At 36.0% G+C, this 22,682-nt stretch overlaps 1 protein-coding gene across 1 annotated transcript in view; it reads right to left on the reverse strand.

Annotated features, from left to right (window-relative positions):
* The window catches only part of FMN2 (formin 2), a 161,213-nt gene that overhangs the window by 132,400 nt on the left and 6,131 nt on the right, over window positions 1-22,682 (reverse strand). Inside the window, exon 2 of the mRNA XM_086745621.1 lies at window positions 8,323-8,489. Within this exon, the coding sequence (XP_086601747.1) occupies window positions 8,323-8,489 (167 nt within the window). The remainder of the gene's footprint in view (window positions 1-8,322; window positions 8,490-22,682) is intronic.

Raw genomic sequence — 22,682 nt, forward strand, 5'->3', positions numbered from 1 at the left:
AATTTTTCACTATAACACTAAACATTCAAAGTTATTCTGAAGAGGAGAAGACAGAAGGGTTGGCATGTCCATAGACAGGTATAAATGGGTCAGGAGTAAACACAGAGTGGTAGTTACAAGAAGGTTCCTACTCATAAAATCAGTCTGGATGTGGACAGCCTTCCAAAGGGAAGAGCTGGAGGGGTGGGGAGAGGAAAAAGTATACCTGCATTTAAAATAGACCTAGATAAACTCATACAGGAATTACATTTTATGGTACTTGGGATAAGCAGGGGCCAGACTTTATGACTCAGAAAGTGTTTTCCAGGCTGAGGGCTCCAAAGAGCTTGTTCCACTTTTGTATATAACCTCTTGTCATTTAGACTGTTTCAAGTGCATGGAAGGAATTTTCTTTTCCATTCAGGAAGTGTAATCATTTTAATATACTAAGTATACAACCTCTAAAAGAAAAGAAAACCAATTGCATGTTCCAACTGCATATAAATAGTTAACTGGACAAGCAAGGTTTTAGCTCAAGAAATTAGAGCCAGACTACCTCAAAATGCTCTTATCAGCAGGAGACTGCTTTATTTTAGGCAGCTTTTAGAATAAAGAAATCAATACTACCAAGAACGGGGAAAAGTGGTTTACTTTTTGAGGAGAGGTTCAGTAACAAAGCTCTGCCTTCCCACCGACAGAACCAGAACAGTCATCAAACACAGCTCTAGGCTTGCACTACCTTTGGCTGTACTGCACAGATGCCTTCCAAGGCTGAAAAACAGCAAGTCAGTCATAATACTGTAATACATGGCTGAAGCAGCACTTTATCCTCATGAACTAAATTTGATGTATTAGCATTTTCCTTGAGTGATTTTTTTTTTCTTTTCATAAAACTGATGTGCTTCAACAATTGATTTAAAAACACTTCAAGCGTCAAAAAAAAAAACCCAAGACACTTATTTCCCATGAAATTATTTCAACAAAACAGAAAAAACTTGCTTGATCCCATCAAACTTTGTTCAGAATTCAACATCATATCCTGGGGATATGAGAGGCCAACAGAGTCCATAAACCTGTAGTTATAGCCCTCATGGGGAAAGGAAATCAAGAAACTAAATTTCAGACTTCCACATCTATTCTCTTTCAGTTCCAGAGTTACTGTCTTGGTCTTCCAATTCCCCAATAACTTCTACATTTAATATCGCTGAATAAGCTGAATTGCTGAGCTTATAATAAACTTTCCTTGCAAAAGAGAACAGTGGCTAGTCTTCTATGAAACAGAAGAATCTCAAGATCTAGAGTCTTTACACATGCGACTTGAACTCCCACTTGGAAGACCACTAGGTTATCAGTTGTTACTTAGACCACCTGACTGTGTGTCCTTTTTCATTCACTCTCTCCAGAAATTCTAAGTTGAGGCAAGAAGCTTTTCCATCAGGTGTTGTTTTCACTTACACTGACACAGTTCTGCAATAAGTTTGGATTCTGACAAATTTTTCATTTTCCAAAGAAATCTGTTTCATTAGAAAAATCCTTTCACCTCTATTCCATTTGAAAAAAAAGTAATTACTACTACTCTAAAAACTTCCTCTTGAAAATGCAAAGACTTGCAATACACACAAGTTAAACTCACTGTATTCTCAATTCCAAGCTAGAAAAAAGACATTGTCTTATCACTGTCATTCTTAAGAAAGTGAACTAATGTACAGAAAATCATAAAATATAAGGATCTTTTGAAGTGACAGACCACCTTCACCCTATGCACAATGATTCTGAAAATTTTAAACATGCAATGTAAACTTAACATCCAGCATGTGCCTCTTGAAGAAGTTCTTCAGAATAGCAAGCAGTTAAGCAATGCTCCCTGCAAAAAGAAGCATAAAAACCTAGCAACACTCTACATATAAAATACCTCAATTGAAAGTGTATACAGTAGCACCACCACAAGTAACTGGAAAGGAAAAATAAAAGGCTAGAAGAATGTCAGGTCAGATGTAACAACCATAAAATAAATATGCAATTAAAATTTTTAAAAAAGGAAGCAGGGAAACAGCATAACAGGAACACTTCAGCCCAGGGATCATCCAACTGTTTCCATTTTACTACTCTCAGGAATATTCAGAATTGCTCACCACAAAAGACAAAGTGCCACAAAGTGAGATTGGGCAACGGAAAAGGAAGAGGAGACATGAGGGCTTTGATTTAGCCAAACTCAACTGTCATGGTAACCTACATGACAAACAAAGTTTAAGACAGCAGGTTAAGAATCTGTTTCCACTGCTCTGCTCCACAATTTTCACTCGTTAACTTTTAAAGCCTTATTTGCTACTGAACCCCATATACTGCTATGACAAATTTTGTAAGATAGGACTACCTTCAGTCACATTTTATTCCTGAGCATTGAAAGCATGCTGTAAGAAATGCTGCATTGTTGCCAGCTTTGTGCTGCAGTTTGGAAGTGTAGTTCTCTTATCTGAAGTCAATTCTTGGGAAAGTTGCTCTTTGGAAACCGATCACTGGTATTTTGGCTCTCTGACTTCTGAGAAAGGAGTCTGCGTGCAATCTGTTTAACTACTAATTTTTAGACTGGCGTAAACAGTGCAAATAAGTTTAAATTAAATAAAGTCTTCATGTCACTTATGCCTCTTCCAGCTGACCTGCAAAGTCCCACCATCTGCTACTACTCAGCAGAAATGAAGCAGTGTTTTTATTTCCTTAAAAAAAAAAAAATTGCATCATCATAGGTGGCCAGGAGATAATAGGAAAAAAAAGCCATTTTTATAGCATTTTCCATTTTTTCTGTCTGGATCTCTGCTTCCTTGTGGAAACATTATTTTACAAGTGGATGACAACCTAGTCAGGCATCACAACTACAAACTGCACAAGGGACAGTCCCTATCCCAAACTGTCAAACACGCCTATGTATAAAATAGTAACACAGTGAAGAAAGATACCCTCCAGAAGATGTCCACTTAGTTCTTTCATTATAGAATATGCTAAAATAATTTATAAATCAAGATGACATTAACAGCAGTACTCAACACAGTTATAGCATTCAAAAAAAAAAAAAAAGCACTGAAAAAGATGTAAAGAGAGCTAGTCCAATCAAAATTAAACTAGAAATAAAGATGAAACCTTAGTGTGCATTTCAGACATATATGGAAGAAGATACTGCTGATTAGTGCCACATTAAAAAAGTAGTTGTTGAACCCTTCAGTGTGCAATAGAGATGAAGTTCCTCAGAGAAGGAGTATAGCACAGATACAAAGGCATGCTCAGTTTTCTTCTCAAAAGCCCTTACAAAATTATAATATAAAGCCTCTATCACAAAATCATTTAAATTCACTGAGAATTTAAGTTTTCTAAACCTAGTGTTCAGAAACAACACAAAAAAAGCTACTTGGAAAGCTTGTCAGGAAAAAAAAGAAAAAAAAAGCAGAAATCTGCTATGAAAGGAAAAAAAATGCCCACAGCTTAAGACTGCACAGTGTGAACTGGAAAATCTGAAATGGGAAGTCATAATTAGGGTCTAGACACTCACAACATGTAGTAATTGCAACTGTTGGATAAAATGCAAGCACCAAGTACAGTCAATATTTCTTAATAGCACAGTGAAGCTAAATAAAGTTGCCTTGTGTTGATAGGAAAACGCCAGTTTTTTTAATTGGTGTATGAACAGTTTAAATTCTAATGCAAATGTGTATACATTATAAACAATACTGACGGCTTTCCAAAAATAGCCATCTTCTAGTTTCTGTGATACATCATTAACAGAGGAGCTAAGCAGATGAGATCTCTACTTCTTGAAAACTGCTTTCCTCCAACAGGTGGCTCCAAAAACTGCCTCTGGCTATATTCTTGCCAAAGATGCACTATTCAGGCAGCTCAGCCTTGTGTTTATTTTACTCTAATAGGATAACATAATGAGGTAACATGCTAGAAAGCTTAGAACTACACCTGCACTACAGAATTATGATTATTTAATAACATGACAAAAATTTGAGAATAACAGTTTTTCACAATGCATTAATTTCTTACAGATCATTTAGTCAGAGGCTATTTTATTTTTATTTGAAACTTTAGAAGCCCTTTTGAACAAGTCATGACTGTTACAAATGGAGAAATTTAAAAGACAAGTAGGCAACAGTTATTCAAAACCCAAGTAATTTTTCAGAGAACATTCTTTGAATAGGTATTTACTTGCTTGGCTGTTCGGGTTGTTTTTTTTTTTAATTTATTTTTAAAAACTCTTTCTTTTGTAAAATATGAGTGGAAGAATGAAAGGCTGTAAGAATAGTCTGACAAGTAAGAAGTCATGACATCCATAAGGCAATAATTAGCAGCCTCTCCAGGAGACAGGAAATTAGCAAAAAGGGCATCATATTTCTAGAGAGCGAATCTGCCATTATACATTTACTTACTCTTTAAGATGCTCTTTATATTACAAGAAGAGCAGGTAGGAAGTGCTATAGCAAAATTTTCCACTGCTTCTCAGCAGCAAACATGTCAAAAATCCCAACGCTGTCTACTTTTGTTACTTTTAAAGCTTTGTTCAACTTTTATTTTTGAGACTAATCTTTTATTCTGGGCATCTGCCACGATCTGTTTCAAAAGAAATAATTGATAAAATGGCCAAGACAGAACATGAAAGTGTCCTCGTAAGTTCTTAAAACAGTTTTAAAGTTTCTCTCCTTTGGGCTATAACTTGAAATTTGACAAAAAGGTCAGAGGTACTTCAGGAACATGCCATTTCCAATCATCATTAAAATCTATCCAAAATGTGCCAAGTTATAAGCCTCTGAAAACTGGGCACTGTCTTCAGCATAAATGTGATGACAGCTGCTAGTTCTCTGAAGATTTATGCTTTCATTGGGTATTTGTTGGTCCTTCATGTTTGCCATATACTAACAAAGGAATAAGCATCATGCCCACCAAGCATAACCTACACTAGAAACACAAGTGCTAAGAATTTAATTTAAACTGACTTCCAGGAGTCATTTTAACACCAGACCAAGAAATCGGGAGTTGCGAAAGTTGTCTTTATGTTAATGCATTGCCTAATTGCAGTCAGACAGTGTGGAAGAGAAATAAATAAGATCCAATGAGAAAAGTAAAAGAGACTGTGTACAATTACTTAATGGGGTGAGGCATAGGCCCACACTGAAGCCTTAGGAGAATGATTAAAATAAGTCTTTTGTGTGTTATTGAGAAAACAGACAAAAGATTTGGATATACAGTTGTAAGACAGGGAGAACTAGAGGTGAGTGATGAAGAAGATGAGAATATAATCAGAGTGTGCAAATGTAAACATTTAAGACAGCAGAGCATTCAGCATTAGCCATGTTAAATTAATTCACTGGAGGACATCCAGAAAAGGAGATCAGAGTGAGAGAATAGGACTTTCAACTAATGTGTTTATATTCATCTCAAGCCATGAGCAATAGATCATGGAAGGAACAAAATTCACTGTATTATTTTCATAAACTGTAACCCACAGTTCAAAAAACAAAGTCTGTGGGACCACACTTAAGTAAAAGGGGAATCACAAATTTTATTCAACATTAAATGGTAAGTAAAAGCTCAGAAATACATGGGATCAGTCACAAAACAAGAAAAAGAAGGATTCAAGGAAGGATTTCAGTGGAAAAAAGGTTGGCAATTCTGAAAAAAAACATGCTAAAGAAGTGACCTAAGAGACTTTATAAGAACCAGATTAAGACAAAAATCAAAACAGCCAAATGAGTAACAGTAAGGAACAAGCAAGCACCAGAGCAGGGAGGAACGACAATGAGAGGGCAGACAAATCTGGCTGGGACCATGTAGGGTTACAGGAGCTTTGTTGATGGCAGTTTCAGCTGGGTGAAAAAGACATCAGCCAACTGGAGACAATCCAGGATGGATCTGGAGGCACATCTGATGAACTCAGAGATGAAGGAAAAATATGGGACTGGCTGTGTTCCCAATTTTGCAGCAAGGTCAAAGATGATATATCTCCTAATTCTAGAGGGGTGAAATTTAAGTATTACTTAAGGCTAGGCTGATTCTTCTGTCTTTGAAATCAACAGTTAGATCAACACTAAAATTCTGTTATCCTGTTCTAATGAATTAAAAAAAAAAAGAAAAACCTAAAAAAGAAAAAAAAGCTAAGTACAGACACAGAGAGAGATGCAAGAGGGGACACAAGTAACAGATCTTACATGCCCTTTTTTAAGTAATATATAGCATCACCATAAGTTTCTTCACTCTAATAGTTAATTGTTTCATTTCCTTACATAACTATTAGCATTTATTTTCTGCAAGATATTTTATTTATTCACTCTAAGAAGCAAAATCAGCTAGGAGTGCAGTTTTGAAGTTCTCAGCCACTAGAGTTTATACTGCAAGTTCTAAACATTTTCACTCTTGTTGGGCATGTAATGAATAAACATGTAAGTGTTCCTGTATTGTCGTCACCAAGGCTGAAGCAGAAACATATACCCAAACTCAACAGCAGCAGCTCTCACCTTTGTGCCATATGAAATTCAGTTGTTCAGACCCTAGTGTTCAAGACAGATCCATATTCCTTTGCAATAGGACGCATTACTAGTTGCATACACATACACAGGGCTTTATACCACGTCTGACACTGTTTTACAGAAGCATTATTTATTTAGGGGACTTACCCAGAGAAAGAGTAACAGAGCATTTGTGGCTTATTGATAGTCCAATTCAAATTAAGATCACTGCTAAATTAGCAACATCTTAAATTGCTGATTTTGACACACTGTTCACACAGTGCTAGGCTATGCTACTGTTTCTTTTCAGAAAGTCCATCCTGTTGGATTAAGTCAATGAAAGATAACTAGTATAATTCTGTTACTCAAAGCATGGTATACTAGCTAACAAAAGAGCTTTTTCTGCTTCTTTCCAAACTTTTAATTTGATTAAATCTGTTTATAAGTGAAGATAATTTTTTTTTAAAAGAATATTGCATTCAATGCTCTAAAGAAGAAGAAATAAGCTGAATATATGGTAAAAACAGGAGAACTGAAAACGCTGCCAGACTGTTTGAAACAAGCTGAAAAATAAGAAACGTGTCTTTTCCAGTAACTTTACAGAGTATACGTAACCATAAACACTTTCAGATTATGTGTGATTTTAAGTTGCCTGAATAATCTCAGCTTTATAGTCACACTCCATTTTTCAATTAATTTCAAAAATCAGTTTGAAAATGTTTTAAACATTGCTCCTTTAAAAAGGCCATAAAGGTTGAATATTGTCAGAGGGACCATGGAATGATTTTGTAGATAAGCTAAGTTATCTAGGAAAGCTTGTTTGTTTTAAGAATTCATTGGATAAATTTATTCTACCCATTTTCCCTTTACCAGTTTTGTTAAATTACTCTTCAGGAAAGATAAGAAAGATTTAAAGAGTTAAAAAGATTTATGTTCTCTCATATCAATGCCAATCATTTTTTTTAGTATTTCTAACCAAGCTGCAGCTTAATGTGCAGAATAGGGATGATCTTAGCTATACCAGTAAGGTATGAAGTACATTAAGTTAATAGTTGTACATTATTTCAAAGTTAATCAGTGAAGAGAAAAACTCTGATTATCTTCAGTCACATAAACCAGCACAAAGAAATGTTGAAGACAGAATTTAATGGCAAGGATCATAAAAGTAAGTTCACTGTAAAACTTCATGGGCTGTACAGTATCATACAATAGAAAGACATCTTATTGTTGAATGCATTATCCAAGAGGAAGGAAAATTATGTTAGGTGATGTCTACACCACAGTTTCTTAATGGTATGCAAACACTACAAATAACAGCACTGTGGCCAGATAGCCCAAAAGCACAGATAACACTGTAGCTGGAATGTCAGCAAATTTGCACTGAACCCACACTATTTCATATTAAAAGTCTTTTCAGGGGGAAAAAAATTATCTAGCATTGACAACCCATTTGAGTTCTGTAAAGTTTTCTGACATCCTGTTTTCTGTTGTTTAGTTTATGTTTTTGGTGAAGCAACTATTGGACTGAAATGTTGGTAGTCCTAGAACAGTGCATTGATTCAAAGAAAAAGACTTAGTGAAAACAACAAATAATGAACAGTACAGCAGACTAAGATATGAGTTAAAAAGTTAAGAAATCACATTATGGGAGAACCTTTTAAAAAAAACTTACCCTTACCTGGATACAAAAGTGTACACACCTGAGCTCAGAAAAATAGCTGGCCGCTCTCATAAGGGCAATTTTCATTAAAGGGACTAACAGAACTCTCTCAGGACTGATAGGCCATTGAAAAATATGACCCTCTTGGCAAAAAAAAAAAAAACAAAAGATAACTTTTTCAGTACTTACATCAAAAGTGGGTGTGGTTTGCTGGGCACTCTGATTACATGGTTCTCTGAAGCAGTCAGTGAATGGAAGCAAAAGACCCATTGCAATAATGCGAGAACACAGTTTTTCTGCTTCTTCTTGTGGTGCATTTTCCTGCTGGCTGAAGAGCTTTTCCAGCAGAGTTCGTCCTGCCAAGGTAATGACACAGATCAATAAGAATTTGTAGCTATCTATGGGACACAAAGATTAAGGCATTACAACGTGTATTGAAAAATCTCAATTATTAGAAGTAAAAATATTAAATAATAAAAGAATTCTTGAGAAAAGTATCTGATAATAAGCCTGTCATTAAAAATATTTCTACATAACAATTTGAACTGATCTGTAGAACAATTAATTAGGATATTCAAGAAAATATACATTGTGTTGGCTGCACTGCAGAGTAGGAAAAAACCCATGAGATGTTGTTGTAGCATCAGTTTCCTATTTACTCATATTTTACAATTGTCCTGATGTGAAAACCAAGATATTACCAAGAACTGAAGTAACTTTTTCCAAGGGTGTCACACACAGTTATTATAGAATCAAGTCTCCCAACTCTTGGAATGAGCCTTTGTTTTTTAAAATCATAAAATGATCATAGCCTTTAAGCCTTTAAGAAATTGTATTCCAGTTTTTTGTTTTTTTTTTTTTTTTGGAGAAACTCTCAATAAAAGAATAACAAAAAAAATCCTGATAACTATTCTGTTTAAAATTTTATTTAATACAGTTCCAGAGCAGCAGAGTGCTCCAAACTAAAATGTACTGCCATGAGCAGCAATTCAGAGAAGTAAAATTTTTTGAAGAGTGAGAAAAGAGACTTACTCCTATTACAGGGCCATATTTCATGATCAAAGTGTTTTCTCTGTTATCTCACCAGAGCATGAAAGAAGAGCATATGTTATAAAGTGTATTACAGGAGACAATGCTAGACGCTTGGAAGACCCTTGTGCTGTGTGCAGTTATCCAGCAACAGACTACAAAATTTAGTTATATAGGCAGACAGTAGTAAAATCTGTATTATAAGACTATTAAATTGCTTGATTAAGTTCTAAAACATCAAAAGATGCCAAAGTTCAGATTTACAGGATATAACTAAAGTTATTAAATAGATCTACTGGAAGAGAAGAGGCAGATGAAGCAATAATGTTAATTTAATCTTTTAGTATAACTAGCTGTGAATACAATTTGTACCTAAATCAGTTTCTATAGTCTATTTTTTCCATCCACTCACTGGAAGCCAAAGGTATCTTCCAGAAAAAATATACTGCATTAAGAAAGCACTTTAGTGTTATTTAAAGTAGGAATAATAATAATACTTTTTTTTTTTTTACACACAAATGCAAGATTTCTGTTTGAATGTTGATTTATTCAAATACAAAATTTCCCAGCCTTTTTAATGTATTAAAAAGTTTTTTAAAAAACATCTGGATGCAATTTAAAAGGATATTGTAAGTGACATTTAGCCCAAACTTTCTGTATTATTGTAACTTCATATGGCAATACAGACTAGAATAAACAATACATTAAAATGTTAGAAGTTATTTCTAAGATTTTCTTCTCCACATCTAAAGATCTGATAATTCAGAATTATTAGTCCATGTTTCTTAGACTTTTATTAGACAAAATACAAAGTACTGTAAAATACAGTACACTCAAGGGCATAAGCCAGGGGATAAACTTCTAATAAAAGTAGCTTTTCTTACGTTTGTGGATTAGTTTGCCTCTGTTCCTTGGTTTCACCACCTATAAGGTGATGATAACATAATTGCTTATTCAACATATCCCTCTATTTAGCTAAAGCTACAGTTGTTAAAATTTAAAGTTGTTAATTGAAGATGGGCTTTCTTACTGACTGATATGCTCTGTGATTTTTAACAATTTACCCCCAGATGCAGTAATGTACAGCCATCTTCTACATGAAAAAGGCAACAGTATGAAACCATAGAAGTGAAGCCCAAATAGGGAGCTATCTGCTGACAGACGGTTTTGTGATTTGCTTTAGTAATTTTTATTTGGGTTTGTAGCTGACAGTGCTTAGTGGTGCTGTACAAGTGTCATGGTTTAACCCCAGCCAGCAACTAAGCGCCACACAGCGACTCGCTCATTCCTCTCTGGTGGGATGGGCGAGAGAATCAGAAGAGCAAAAGTGATAAAACTTGTGGGTTGAGATAAAAACAGTTGAATAGGTAAAGCAAAAGCTACACGCGCAAGCAAAGCAAAACAAAGAATTCATTCACTACTTCCCATTGGCAGGCAGGTGTTCAGTCATCTCCAGGAAAGTAGCGTGCCATCATGCTTAACGGTTACTTAGGAAGACAAATGCCATCACTCTGAACGTCTCTTCCTTCCTTTCTCTTCCCTCAGCTTTATATGCTCATATGGTACAGAATGTCCATTTGGTCAGTTGGGGTCAGCTGTCCCAGCTGTGTCCCCTGGCAACTTGTTGTGCGCCCCCAGCCTACTCACTGGTAGCATGGTGTGAGAGGCAGAAAAGGCTTTGAGTTTGTGTAAGCACAGCTCAACAATAGCAAAAACATCCCTGTATTATCAATGTTCTTCACATACCAAATCCTGCACTAAATCCAAAACACAGTATCTACCACAAAGAAAATTAGCTCTATCCCAGCTGACACCATGACAAAAAGACCACTACAAAAATCCCGAACTACTACCCTCTTACTGCAATAAATGTGATAAATACTGAGGTTAAGCTATATAACCAAGTTTTAGAAAAAAAAATAAGAGTACAAGAATGGCATCACATTGGCACAAGAGCACAAATAGGTAGCATTTCTGCTAGCATTTCTAGGGCAAAACATATCCTATTACCATAGTAGCACCTTATATCACTGAGTAAAGTTCAACAACATGGAAAGTTATCTAGTTAAACGAGGGACTGCAAGTGATGAGGATCAATGGGGAAGGCAATGCTTCCCCCTTATATAAAATGCACAGAAGAAAAAAAGTAAATTAAAAAATACACTGGAGGAGCACCCTGCACATACACACAAAAAAAACCCAGGACCATGCAACAAAACCACGTTTCTTCATGCTATATTAAATATTAAAATGTTATCCATGACTTTTGAATGTCAGACTTGATACATCTAATTTTTTTTCTGTTGTTTGGCTGTTTCAATATTTAAATAATCTTGTCATGTTTAGAGAGTCTTCTCCTGGACATCCAGAAGCACAATAGCGTCCCTTCCTCCCTCTACTCTTTTACTGTACCTAGTTAACAGGAATAATATCTGCAAATGACAAAACAGGAAATGAGGTCTTTTATTTCCTTAATCCACCCATTCATTTGCTAATTTTTGTAGCACTTCTTAACAGTCTTGCTCAAGATAAAATACTTTGTTCAGAATCTTAGTTGCAGTTTAATTTGTATAGTGGTTATTAACTATCATTGTTTAGTGATCATTAACTACAACCTAAACATAGTTTATCATTCAGACATTATAGAGTAAGTATATATGTAAAAAAGTAAATTAATTAACTTAATTTCTATTACTATACTCTCCATTACTTATGTCATTTTGTCCATCTGAACATGAAGGGTTTTCTCCAGTGTATTAGTAGTCTTGGAATAAACAGGGTAGTAGAAATTATTTAATTATATTAGCTAGTACTTTGTAATCTAAAAGAATAAATCATTTAACTCAATCTAATTTTAGTACTAGTAAGCTGTCTTTTGCATCAAATATATGTTGAGTTAAAAAAATAAAGGTTCTCAACACAAAGGTAATACTGTTCAGATAAAGCAGTGCTCTAACACAGCCTATGTGTTCCTTACAATCGCTATGGAGACCTGAGTTCAGACACAGAAATTTGAATTACAGAAATAGTTCGCCAGCTCAGTTAACACATTTTACCAAATGCAAGCTGAAAAAAAGTTCAATTTTCAATGCATACAGAAATAGCTTCGCTGCGAACAGCTGTGAAAAAAATCTCTCTATCAACAAAAAAATGAGTTACACATTTAAAGCGCTTACTGGGCAATATATTTAGAACAGACTGTTAAGCCACTGAAGTTTTGTGCCTAACCAGCTAGGGCCTATCATCAAATTGAACAGTCATTACAAATGTTAGTGACACCGACCCTCATCAAACATAAAAATCAGCCAAAGTTATAAAAAAAGTTTTTAAAAGGACAGTACATATTTTCCTTAAAGGTGAGCAAGGAGGTAAGCCCTACAAAAAAAAAAAAAAAAAAAAAAAAAAAAAAAAAAAAAAAGTGTCAATACTTGAGAATGCCACTTATTTCCTTGAAGTAACACCATGTCACACTGCATCACCTGACAGATGGATTCACTGCAGCACTGTAGTTCCAGAGAGGGCTGGAGCTATGAGAGAATAACATTTGAAAGCCGTCGCTTACCAACAAGTTCCTCCCTTGTTAAAAGCATCTGTTATTTCTCTTTCACCTACTTTCAGATAAAAGCCAGTTGTACAACAGAAGCACTCCAACTCCAAAGTCCTCCATGGCTCAGGTAGGCTGTTGCCAAATCTGTCCCAGCCTTGCTGCCCTCTGACTCTACCTGCGCCTGCCCTAATGTCAAAGCAAGAGACATTCATGAAGCAACAGAAATCATGCTTATGATTTTGATTCAGGGCAAGAGGAAGGTTATATTTTTATTTAGGTATAGCAAAATACCTTTTCAAATGGACTCCACAGGCTTTAAACTACTTTTGTTTGGAACCAGAACTGGTTTCCCAGCATCCTATCTGCACTACACATGCTTGGAATTAATTCAAGTTAAAATGACTTTGTCTCTATATGCACAAATTGACTGTGCAATGTTAATCCCTGAATCTATTCATTAAACAGCAAAACCAAAGTCACAGCCATATTTAATGCATAGGCTAAATTCCAGTCAACTTCAACTGCAAAATTTTGAGCTATGATTTTTCATCCTTGGTTTACAAATGAAATGCAGCAACAACAGCCTCACACACCATTAATCGTCTCATATTTGTAACTTATACAAGGTAATAACTTATATAAGGTAATAACTTATATAAGTATATAAGGTTAAGATGTCTGCAAATAACCTGGATAATTAAATTATTAATGATTTCATAATTATTAAATTCTATTACAGGGATCTAAATGCAATGGTAAAGCAATTTCTCTTGGTTGCCTTTACATGCCATGAAAACAGTAAAGAATAAAGATCTCCCAGATCTCTTCATTCACCATTTTTTATATCTTAACCTTTCTTCCCAGAAATCCCAGGTCATGAAGTTCCTGAAGCCTATTCTTACCTTTTTCCTAACTATTAGTTTGGTGATGGACGGGCGGCATACTATGTTTTGAATTTGAGAAGAATTGCATCTAAGTTTCAGCCTTAGATCAAATCAGTATTCTGAGGATCTTGCCAAAACCCTTCGGCAAATAAGACGACTACAAACTCGTAAGTTTTTTTTTTTTTTTTTTTAGGAGCTTAGAATGACTTACTAAATCCCAGTAAGGGATAAAAAGGCTTTTCTATATTCTTTTCTTACAAAGGATTACATGATTAACTAAAAGAATGGGAATATTAAATTAAGTTTGGATGCACTGGATACTCTGGCCTTCTGTGGACATTCTGTAATTTTTGCTGCTGTGGCTCAGCTTCCAAATTCCATGTTCGCCACCTCTATGTCATCTGTTGCTTCCTCCCATTCCCATGAAGATGAAGTACTACGATCTTGTCACCTCCTGTATGACATTACAAGTCTTTATTCTGTCTCTACGACCAACACTTGAGTAACACTGTTCATCAAAACCAAATCTGTAGAACATGTACGCTATTCACTGCGGAATGAAAATTCAGAAGTTCCAGTATAGCTTCCAGTCATATTGTCTCATTTTTTTGAAGAATGCAGGTAATTGTATTACTGAGTGATCATTTGCAACTTTAGATTTAGTGCAACCACACTTACTCAAACAGAAGGTGGAGGGGGAAAGGAAGCCTTCCCTCACCGAAAGTCATTCTACAAACATTATTTAATATAATAATGAAACACTAAAATATTAACTATTATTTATATTATATCATGTGCATATAATAATTTCATATAATAGTTTCACCCAGTACTGGCCTGACAGAGCCACAGATTTTTCCTGGGCCTGGAGAGGTGTCTATTTTTATTTATTATGCCTCCTTCCATATGGCAGCAGCCTTTACAAACCTTGGCCATCAGTACTGATAATCTGAACCACGCTCTCTGTCACAACCTGGACTAAGAGTCACTTTTGATGGGAAAGGTTGCATATTTTAGAAGGAAGCACATTTGGTCTTTCTATTACAATTACTTTGTATTCCAGGGAAAGTTTTTTTTCTCAAGCAGACACTAAAATTAAGGATCTACACTATTCCAAAATGCAGGTCTGCCTTACACTAGATTGCCTATGTAACTACGGAATGTTGAAAGCATGTTCAGTACTGTCCACAGAGAAATATAGGAAAATCCCAACTCAATGAATTCACATTATAGATCTTTTCCTGTCCTATCTGCTTAGCAGACCAACCTTTCAAAGAGCCACAAAGTAAGCAATAAAATCCTTAAGAACTAGCAATATCATGAGCATGTTGTTGTTGGCTTTGGATTTGCTTAATTATTGTGGGAAGGGAGAGGCACAAATGGAAGCAAGAAACAGGAGAAAACTACAGTAGTCACAGTCATACTGAAAAACACACACATGCTGAGGCACTGCACTACAGCAGAGCTTGCTATGTTTCTCTGAGGATTGTGCTGTTATAACCTCACATTTATCTTTAAAGATGTCTCTCCTATCGTCCTTACGCTGCATCTGCAAAAGCCCAGGAGCACAGCTGTCAGTGAGCACAAGTTGAGACTAATGATCGAAATGAACTGTACTTCAAAAGCTCCCCCTTCTGCCAGGCTCCGGCAATTCTCTCTTCTAACCAGAGCACTACACCACATTTTCACCATTAGCACAGCAGCTGCATTAGCACATCTTAACCTATACAGACTGGAGACTGACTTTCCATATTAATTTTTCGGAATGCAAAGTGAACAGCTTCAGTATAACACCAGTTCTGAATGCCCTACTTGGAGTCACATCAAGGGTTAACTTGACTCATGCACGTACTGCTTACATCTTCAAAAGCTGAAATCGGCTTGCCCTCTTTTTCCCCAGCTTTTTTTTTTTTTTTTTTTTTTTTTTCATTTTAGTGAGATCAGAAATGCTCACACAGCAAAGAGATTTCATAAGCTTTGAAGCCAAAAGTACCATAGGCCTTGGTCTATTTTGGGAGACAGAACAGGAAAAAAAGGAAAAGGTAGAACAGATGGATGAAATGATTAATTTCTGTTTAGAATATGTTTTCTATTAATCTTACAAAATATAAAAAGATAATTGTAGTCATCCATGGTTTTCCATTTACAAAGGATTCCAATTATGATTCTGTAAATTAAAAAAAAAAAAGAGAACAGAAAATAGGGAAAAAGCTGATTTCTATAGGATGCAAAAGTTAGGAAATACCATACTTCAGATATCTGCTGCCCTATACATACCAAAGTCATTCCTTACTTCCATCTTTTTTTTTTTTTTTTGCATCTCCTTTTCTACATTACTGTCAAGGTCACAGCTAAGTCAAGCCTAAATCATCTGGCAAAGCACCTGAACTGTGCAGCACCAAAAGTTCCCCAGAATGCCAGAAGAGGACAAACATGTCCCAAAGACAGAAATACTGCAAAGATTTCCATATTTGTAGATGTGCTAGCAATTGCCACTGATGCGCATGTACTACATGCAGTTTCTTAAATACTTTGCAGTACGAGTTTACTCATTCATCATTGTCCTTCAAACTACATAGCAAAAGCTTGCTGAATCATTTCCTAAAGGTAAATCAATCACACTTCATTTTCACCTTTCTACTGTTCAATGTACTTTCCTAAGTCTCAAATATACAAAGCACTGAGTGGCTAATACTTCACATATAAAGTTAATACTTTGAGGATCAAAAATATCACATTTCTTTAATATTTTACTTTCACTTCATAATGTTTTCAAATTTCAAGTTTTTCTGCTAATCTGCACCAGTCAGCCCAGATAGAAAGTGTGAGACATGACTACTGAGAAAGAATAGATTTACAAAGGTGCATGTAGAACCTCGAAAATGAAACAGAATTGGAAATAGGTACTCTAGCTATCTCCTCTTCAAATAACAAGCCCGAGTCCTGCATAAATGCATATTAAATATAAATTTGCACTAAAAATGTAACAAATTAATTTAATCTTTTGCTTGCCTGAAGACTGACCTGGGGGATTATGCCCAATATTCCAGGAATAAAGACTTCATTTTTTGTTCTTTTTCACTGAAGATTTTCTAATCCTCTGCTGATTTAGACTAGGAAACTGTTCCAGATCTCTCATCCTGTGATGTTTTCTTTTGGTTTTTTTTGTTGTTTTTTTTTTTTTAAAAAAGAAAAGAGATTGAATTTTCATTGACAGATACCTTCCTAAAACCATGTGACAGTTTTCTCACAGCTTAGTTACATAAAACACGGAAAACCCACCGAGCAACAGGCCAGCACACACAACAGGGTTTCATAACAAAAGGAAAAAAAAAATCTAATCCTTCCACTATGAATAAACACAAAATAAAGTATGTCATAAGTCTAATTTCCAAGCAACATAAACCTTAAAAATGACAAAACTTGCCAAGGTCTAGCTTTATGGTACAAATTGCTATAATTCTGTCATAAAGATATTTCCTTTTTGTTGTTATCAGTGTAATAGCTAATATCTGCATTCACTGCTTGTACACAAACACTTACTTCTAAGGGAAAAAGCTTTGAAGTTATATATTGATTTATTTATATATTTATGTTGTATATGATCATATTACATATATTAATTTATTCTTTATATATATCTTATATTTTAGTAGTAGAACATTAGTAAAGTTAAGGATGTGTGGAAATGCCCAAGATGATTGTCCTTTCTTTGATGTTCTGTGTCCAGATAACTTGGCTCTGCTCAGATGGATGATATGAAATGAATCCACATATCATCTTAAATTCAGAAGTCAAAAGCAGAAAGTCTACCTAAACAAGAAAATTAAGGAAAAAGACATATCAACACTATCTCCCCCTGTTTCCCCAGGTTTTTGTGCCTGCCTACACACAGTTCAATGTAATTTCAAAGTCAGAAATATATATTTATTAAATTCCAGTGAAGAATATATTGAATGATGGATTGGTTACATTTGTAGACTCTTGAAACAACTAGAATAAAACTATCAATTTCACATCTGTCAGTCTTGTACCTGATTATCATAGTAAACACTATGCTTTATTTTTGTCAAGCCATCTGAACCTCTTGGCATCTCAGTCTCCCTCCTTTCACACTGTTCTGTCTCTTAGTACCTTTCTTCCATGAAAATTCTTGACTAACTCTAAGAACCACAATGTATCAACCCCTGTGCAACCCAAACAAGTAATTTCTTTCCCTCCCTTCCCCTTATTCTAGCTCCACAATTACCACTGACCGTTTAAACAGGTTCTGGACTCTGGAAGAGAGCTTGAATAACCGTATCACTGAGACATCAACTCACTCAGCTAGAACAAGCAACCCATTACGCAGTTACAGAAAGAGAATCACATAATGATAACACCTTCAAGTGTTTGAGACATCCCCAAAAAAGCCAGGGAGTGCAGAAGTGCATGCTTCCTTTTGGAAGCAAGGGCGCAAGCTGCTGGCAAAAGACTCCTGCTGCCGTCCACAGAGCCACTACAGTGCGTGGAGGGCAGAAGTAACACCTCATACAAATGCCCCTGAAATTCTTCCAGGAATGCCCTGATGGAAAAAGTGGAAGTCTGGCAAAATTTGGAAATGGGATTCTTCAAAAATAAAGATCACAAGGAAAGATTTCAGACTTAATGAAGTAAAAAGCCACCTCAGAAAGGATGTTACAAAAAGTTAGTTTTCAAAAAACCCATCACAGTTTTTATCCATAGTATCCCTTGATCAAACCAAGTGATTGCATTTTAAGACAGCCTGCTCCTGTTGGTGGCTATGAGACACAGCAACACCACCAATATCAGCATATTCCCCAATGGTCTGTTAAAAGATTACTTAACCATATGTCATGTTTGCACAAATCATGCTGGAAAGAGCTGAAACAGTCAAGTCAAAATCTAATTAACCCAGCCCTTCATCCTGATGAATGAACTCCTAATGTCAGCCCAGTTCCTAATTGTGAAATCTGTGTTCCAATGCAGAGAGACAAAAGTTTACCAAAAATTGTACTTGGGAATGAAAATATCAAGTCCTGCAAGCGCTATGGTCAGGACAAAGGTCAAGACCCAGGTTTAATCTTGCGTTAATTTCCCAATAAACTTCCCCAGCTTGACCAAGCCTATCTATCACACCTCTGGGTAGATGTAGGCCAAAACGAAGCTGTTCCTCTCTGGTGGCAGTGAAGTAACACAGAGTCCCGTATCAAAACCACCAGTAATTTTCTGCTTTGGGTGATCTGCAGTGCTGACATTTTGTACAGAAACCCAGATGAATTCCTTCCTACCACTCTTGTGTGCTCTAGAAAGTAGCTGTACATTAAAAGTTATCAATGTAGTCTTATTGATCTGTGCTAAAATCATGCTGCATTTTATTCTACTTTTCTTTAGCCTTTTATCATATACCCAAAAAGCTAATAATATCATTTCCTCCTCCAAGATTACTTCCAAAGCCTTGCTTGTTGCTGCAGTAAAAATTAAGATTATTAAAATTGCCTCAATCCTTTCCAATAACAACAATATGGTACTTTTTCTAAAAAGCAGGTATTATAACTTTGCTATTACCAGAGCTTCAAATTATATTAAAATGTTTGTGATGGCTTGTGACAGTGCTTTTAGAATTCTTGCAGATTAGCCAGTCTCTGAAGCGCTGTCTCCCTAACTTGAACATTAAGCTCCTTGAAATGTTGTTTTCACAGTGACTAAGATTTTACACCTTTCCCCCACACTGAATTTTTGGATATATGACATATGTATAACAGGATAAGCCAAGACAAAGTATTAAAATATGTTTTTATCCCTAACTTTCACTATGTATGTCACATATGTAGTGAAAGGTAAGAATACATCTCACATGTCATTAAATATCTTTCAGAAGTTGAAGTTTATAAATACCAAACAACTGCCCAACTATGATGCAGCAGCAGTACACAGTTCAAAATATCTTTCTAAAAATACAAACAAGATGCACTCTACGAAATTATATGGTATGTCTCCTTTCACTGTGATTTCTCTTCAGGCTCTAATGCCATATTACAGCAGATTACAGAGGTACATTGCAAAGGCTTCCCTAATTACAGCAGTTTATGATAAAAGAGAATCTATACGCCTACCAAATCTTTTAAGCACCATATGCATCTCTGGCAACTTTCATATTATGTTTTCCAGGTGCTTAGGTTCCTCTCAGCAAGTATTCAATTCTGCCCATCTTTACCCTTTTAGTTTCTGTGGTGATTTGCGATGTGAAGGCAGTATTCTGTGCCAGGTTCTCACAGACTGCTGGAAAGCCACAATTCTTTCTGTCTAGCTCTTTAAAGAAAGAAGCTCCTCTGATGTCTTTTTGGGCAGCTATTATTAACAGCATCTTTTGTCAGTCCAAACTGATACGCACTGTTCTTTATAACCCAATTTTGTAAAACTTCTTTATTCCCAACGCTTCTATATTTCATTTGACATTTAATGCAGTCTGGCCCATCTCTACCTTAGAAGTAAATCCAAGTATTTACTCAAGCAGCCACAGGTCACAAAACACAACTGAACTGAACTAGCAAGCCTCTGAAGTGGGACACAAATAACAAATTTCTTTCAATCTACTCATTAGAGTCCCAGCGATGCGTAGATTTCTTTTGTCTCCAGAACCTGTGTGCCCAAGGTCTGACAATCTCCTTCAACTTTAATAACTGCTGACTTCTTAAGATTTATCACAATATAAAAAAGCTTTTCTTCTTTGTATCCAAAAACTAGTAAGATGAAGAAAGGGGAAAAGCAGAAAATCAGAACTATAGTCCATGAAAAAAACAAGCAAACAAAAGCATATACATGCATACCTATGTATTTTTGCAGACATGTTCTTCTAGACTTCATCTGAATATAGAAACTCAAACGTATCCTGGGCTGCATCAAAATAAGTGTGGCCAGCAGGTCAAAGGAGGTGATTCTCCCCTTCTACTCCACTCTCATGAATATTCCCGATCGGGAGTATTGCATCCAGCTCTGGAGCCCCCAGCATAAGAAGGACATGGACCAGTTGGAGAAGGTCCAGAGGAGGGCCACGAAGATGAGCAGAGGGCTGGAGCACCTTTCCTATGAGAACAGGCTGAGAGAGTTGGGGCTGTTCAGCCTGGAGAAGGGGAGGCTCCAAGGAGAGCCTCCTAGTGGCCTTCCAATGCCTAAAGGGGGCTTACAGGAAAGATGGGGAGAAACTTTTTAGCAGGGCCTTCTAGAAGAAGGTAGATTTAGATTAGATATAAAGAAGAAGTGTTCTACAATAAAGGTGGTGAGGCACTGGAACAGGTTTCCCAGAGAGGTGGTGGATGCCCCATCCCTGGAAACATTCAAGGCCAGGTTGGACGGGGCTCTGAGCAACCTGATCTGGTTGGACATGTCCCTGCTCCTTGCAATGGGGTTGGACTAGATGACCTTTAAAGGTCCCTTTCAATCCAAACTCTTCTATGATTCTAAAACCTAAGCATGTCTCCCTTGCTGTAACTGGACCTTCACATTCCTCCATTGATGTAATAAATTATTTCCCTCAACTATTTCTCAGCATACAGTATTGTCTTGACTTTGCATGACAAAACAGTGTTTACATACACACCCTCTATTATGAGGGCAATGTTTTCGGGGTTTTTTTTTTCCAGTTTTTTTATCTTTTTTTTTTTAATTAAAACCACCTTTTCTTCCATGACTGTTAGCAGATGTTAATGTAGTTAATTATAGTGTTACTGCAGCACTGACATATTTTGTACAGTGATTTTTTTCCTTATCAGTGCAGGGAAGAGGAAAGGACTTATTTTTCCCCTGATACATACTACCTATTACAAATTTTCAAGGGACATTTGAGCCAGATCTCCGTATCAAATGAACTCTAGAATGAAAGCTGCCTCCTGTAGTTAGTTCCACAGTAAAGTTATCTATGCTTCCTCCTGATTCAAATTCACACCAGGTTCAGAGCTCTGACACTCCTTACAAATTGCATATAGATCCTGAGAACAAACAATTTATACTTTTACAGACAAATAAGAATGTCGCAGTGATAAAGTTCATTTTTGACTAGGCTTTCTTGCCACTGTTTAGCTGCATATGCCAAGACACAGAGTGTTTCTTAGTGTTGCAAAACTGCCAACTGACTTAATGGTTCTACCATCTACGTATCTATAACTATTTCCATTAATGTGAAGGAAACTTATTCCAGAAAGCAGCAATATGGAAATAAAATGAGGAACAGTCATGTTGTACTCACGGTAACACAGACCACGACGTTGTCCCTAACTTCCTTTACATGAAGTGCAATGTAGGAATGCAGGAAGTTGCTGTTGCTCAGAGGAAATAATAGTGTGACACAGCTCCTGAACCTACTTAGCTGCCTTTTCTAAAGCACTTAATGAAATACAAGGCCAGTTGCATTATCATATGAAGAGGCAGGAAGGAGGTGACACAACGTAAAGTCCTCACATCCTTCCATTGCCTTTCATAGCTTCTCACCGCTTCTGCCCTGTTCCCCTTGTATCAACTCACCTCATGCTCCAAAAAGATATTGTATACATAGAAGTTTCCAGAAACTTTTTTATTCCACCTAGCCACTACAGAATGGTGCTTTTAAATATACCTAAAAATATATCTTGGTTAATTTGTATTTTTGCATTTTCTATCACTGATTCACATTAGAACTTGATCTCTCACATACAGGCAGCTTAAAATATCCCTAGATATGCTTTTCAGTTCAAACTTTATCTTCCTTTAGATACCATGGCATGGAGAAAAAAAGTGAGGCCTACTTCAAGAAACAGATTTTTTTTTTTCCTAAGAAAGAGAGGTCTATGCACAGTTTAAAAAAAAAATTACAAACCACCTCCCCAGCTATTAAATAGTTTAGAAATATTTTAAAAATAATAAAGCAAAATTAGATCCAAGAAATATAGTCAAACTTAAATTCCATGTAACTATTCCCACTGCTTTTTCCACAGAAATGAAATTACTGAAGCACACAAAGTCCTTTAATGACCAGTTATAGCCAGAACCCATGTGTGATGGATATTATACTGGTACTGTGTCTCAAATCCAAGCAGAGACACATGGATCTCCCT

Source organism: Chlamydotis macqueenii, chromosome 3 (assembly GCF_036417535.1).
Source record: "Chlamydotis macqueenii isolate bChlMac1 chromosome 3, bChlMac1.mat, whole genome shotgun sequence".
NCBI lineage: Eukaryota > Metazoa > Chordata > Aves > Otidiformes > Otididae > Chlamydotis > Chlamydotis macqueenii.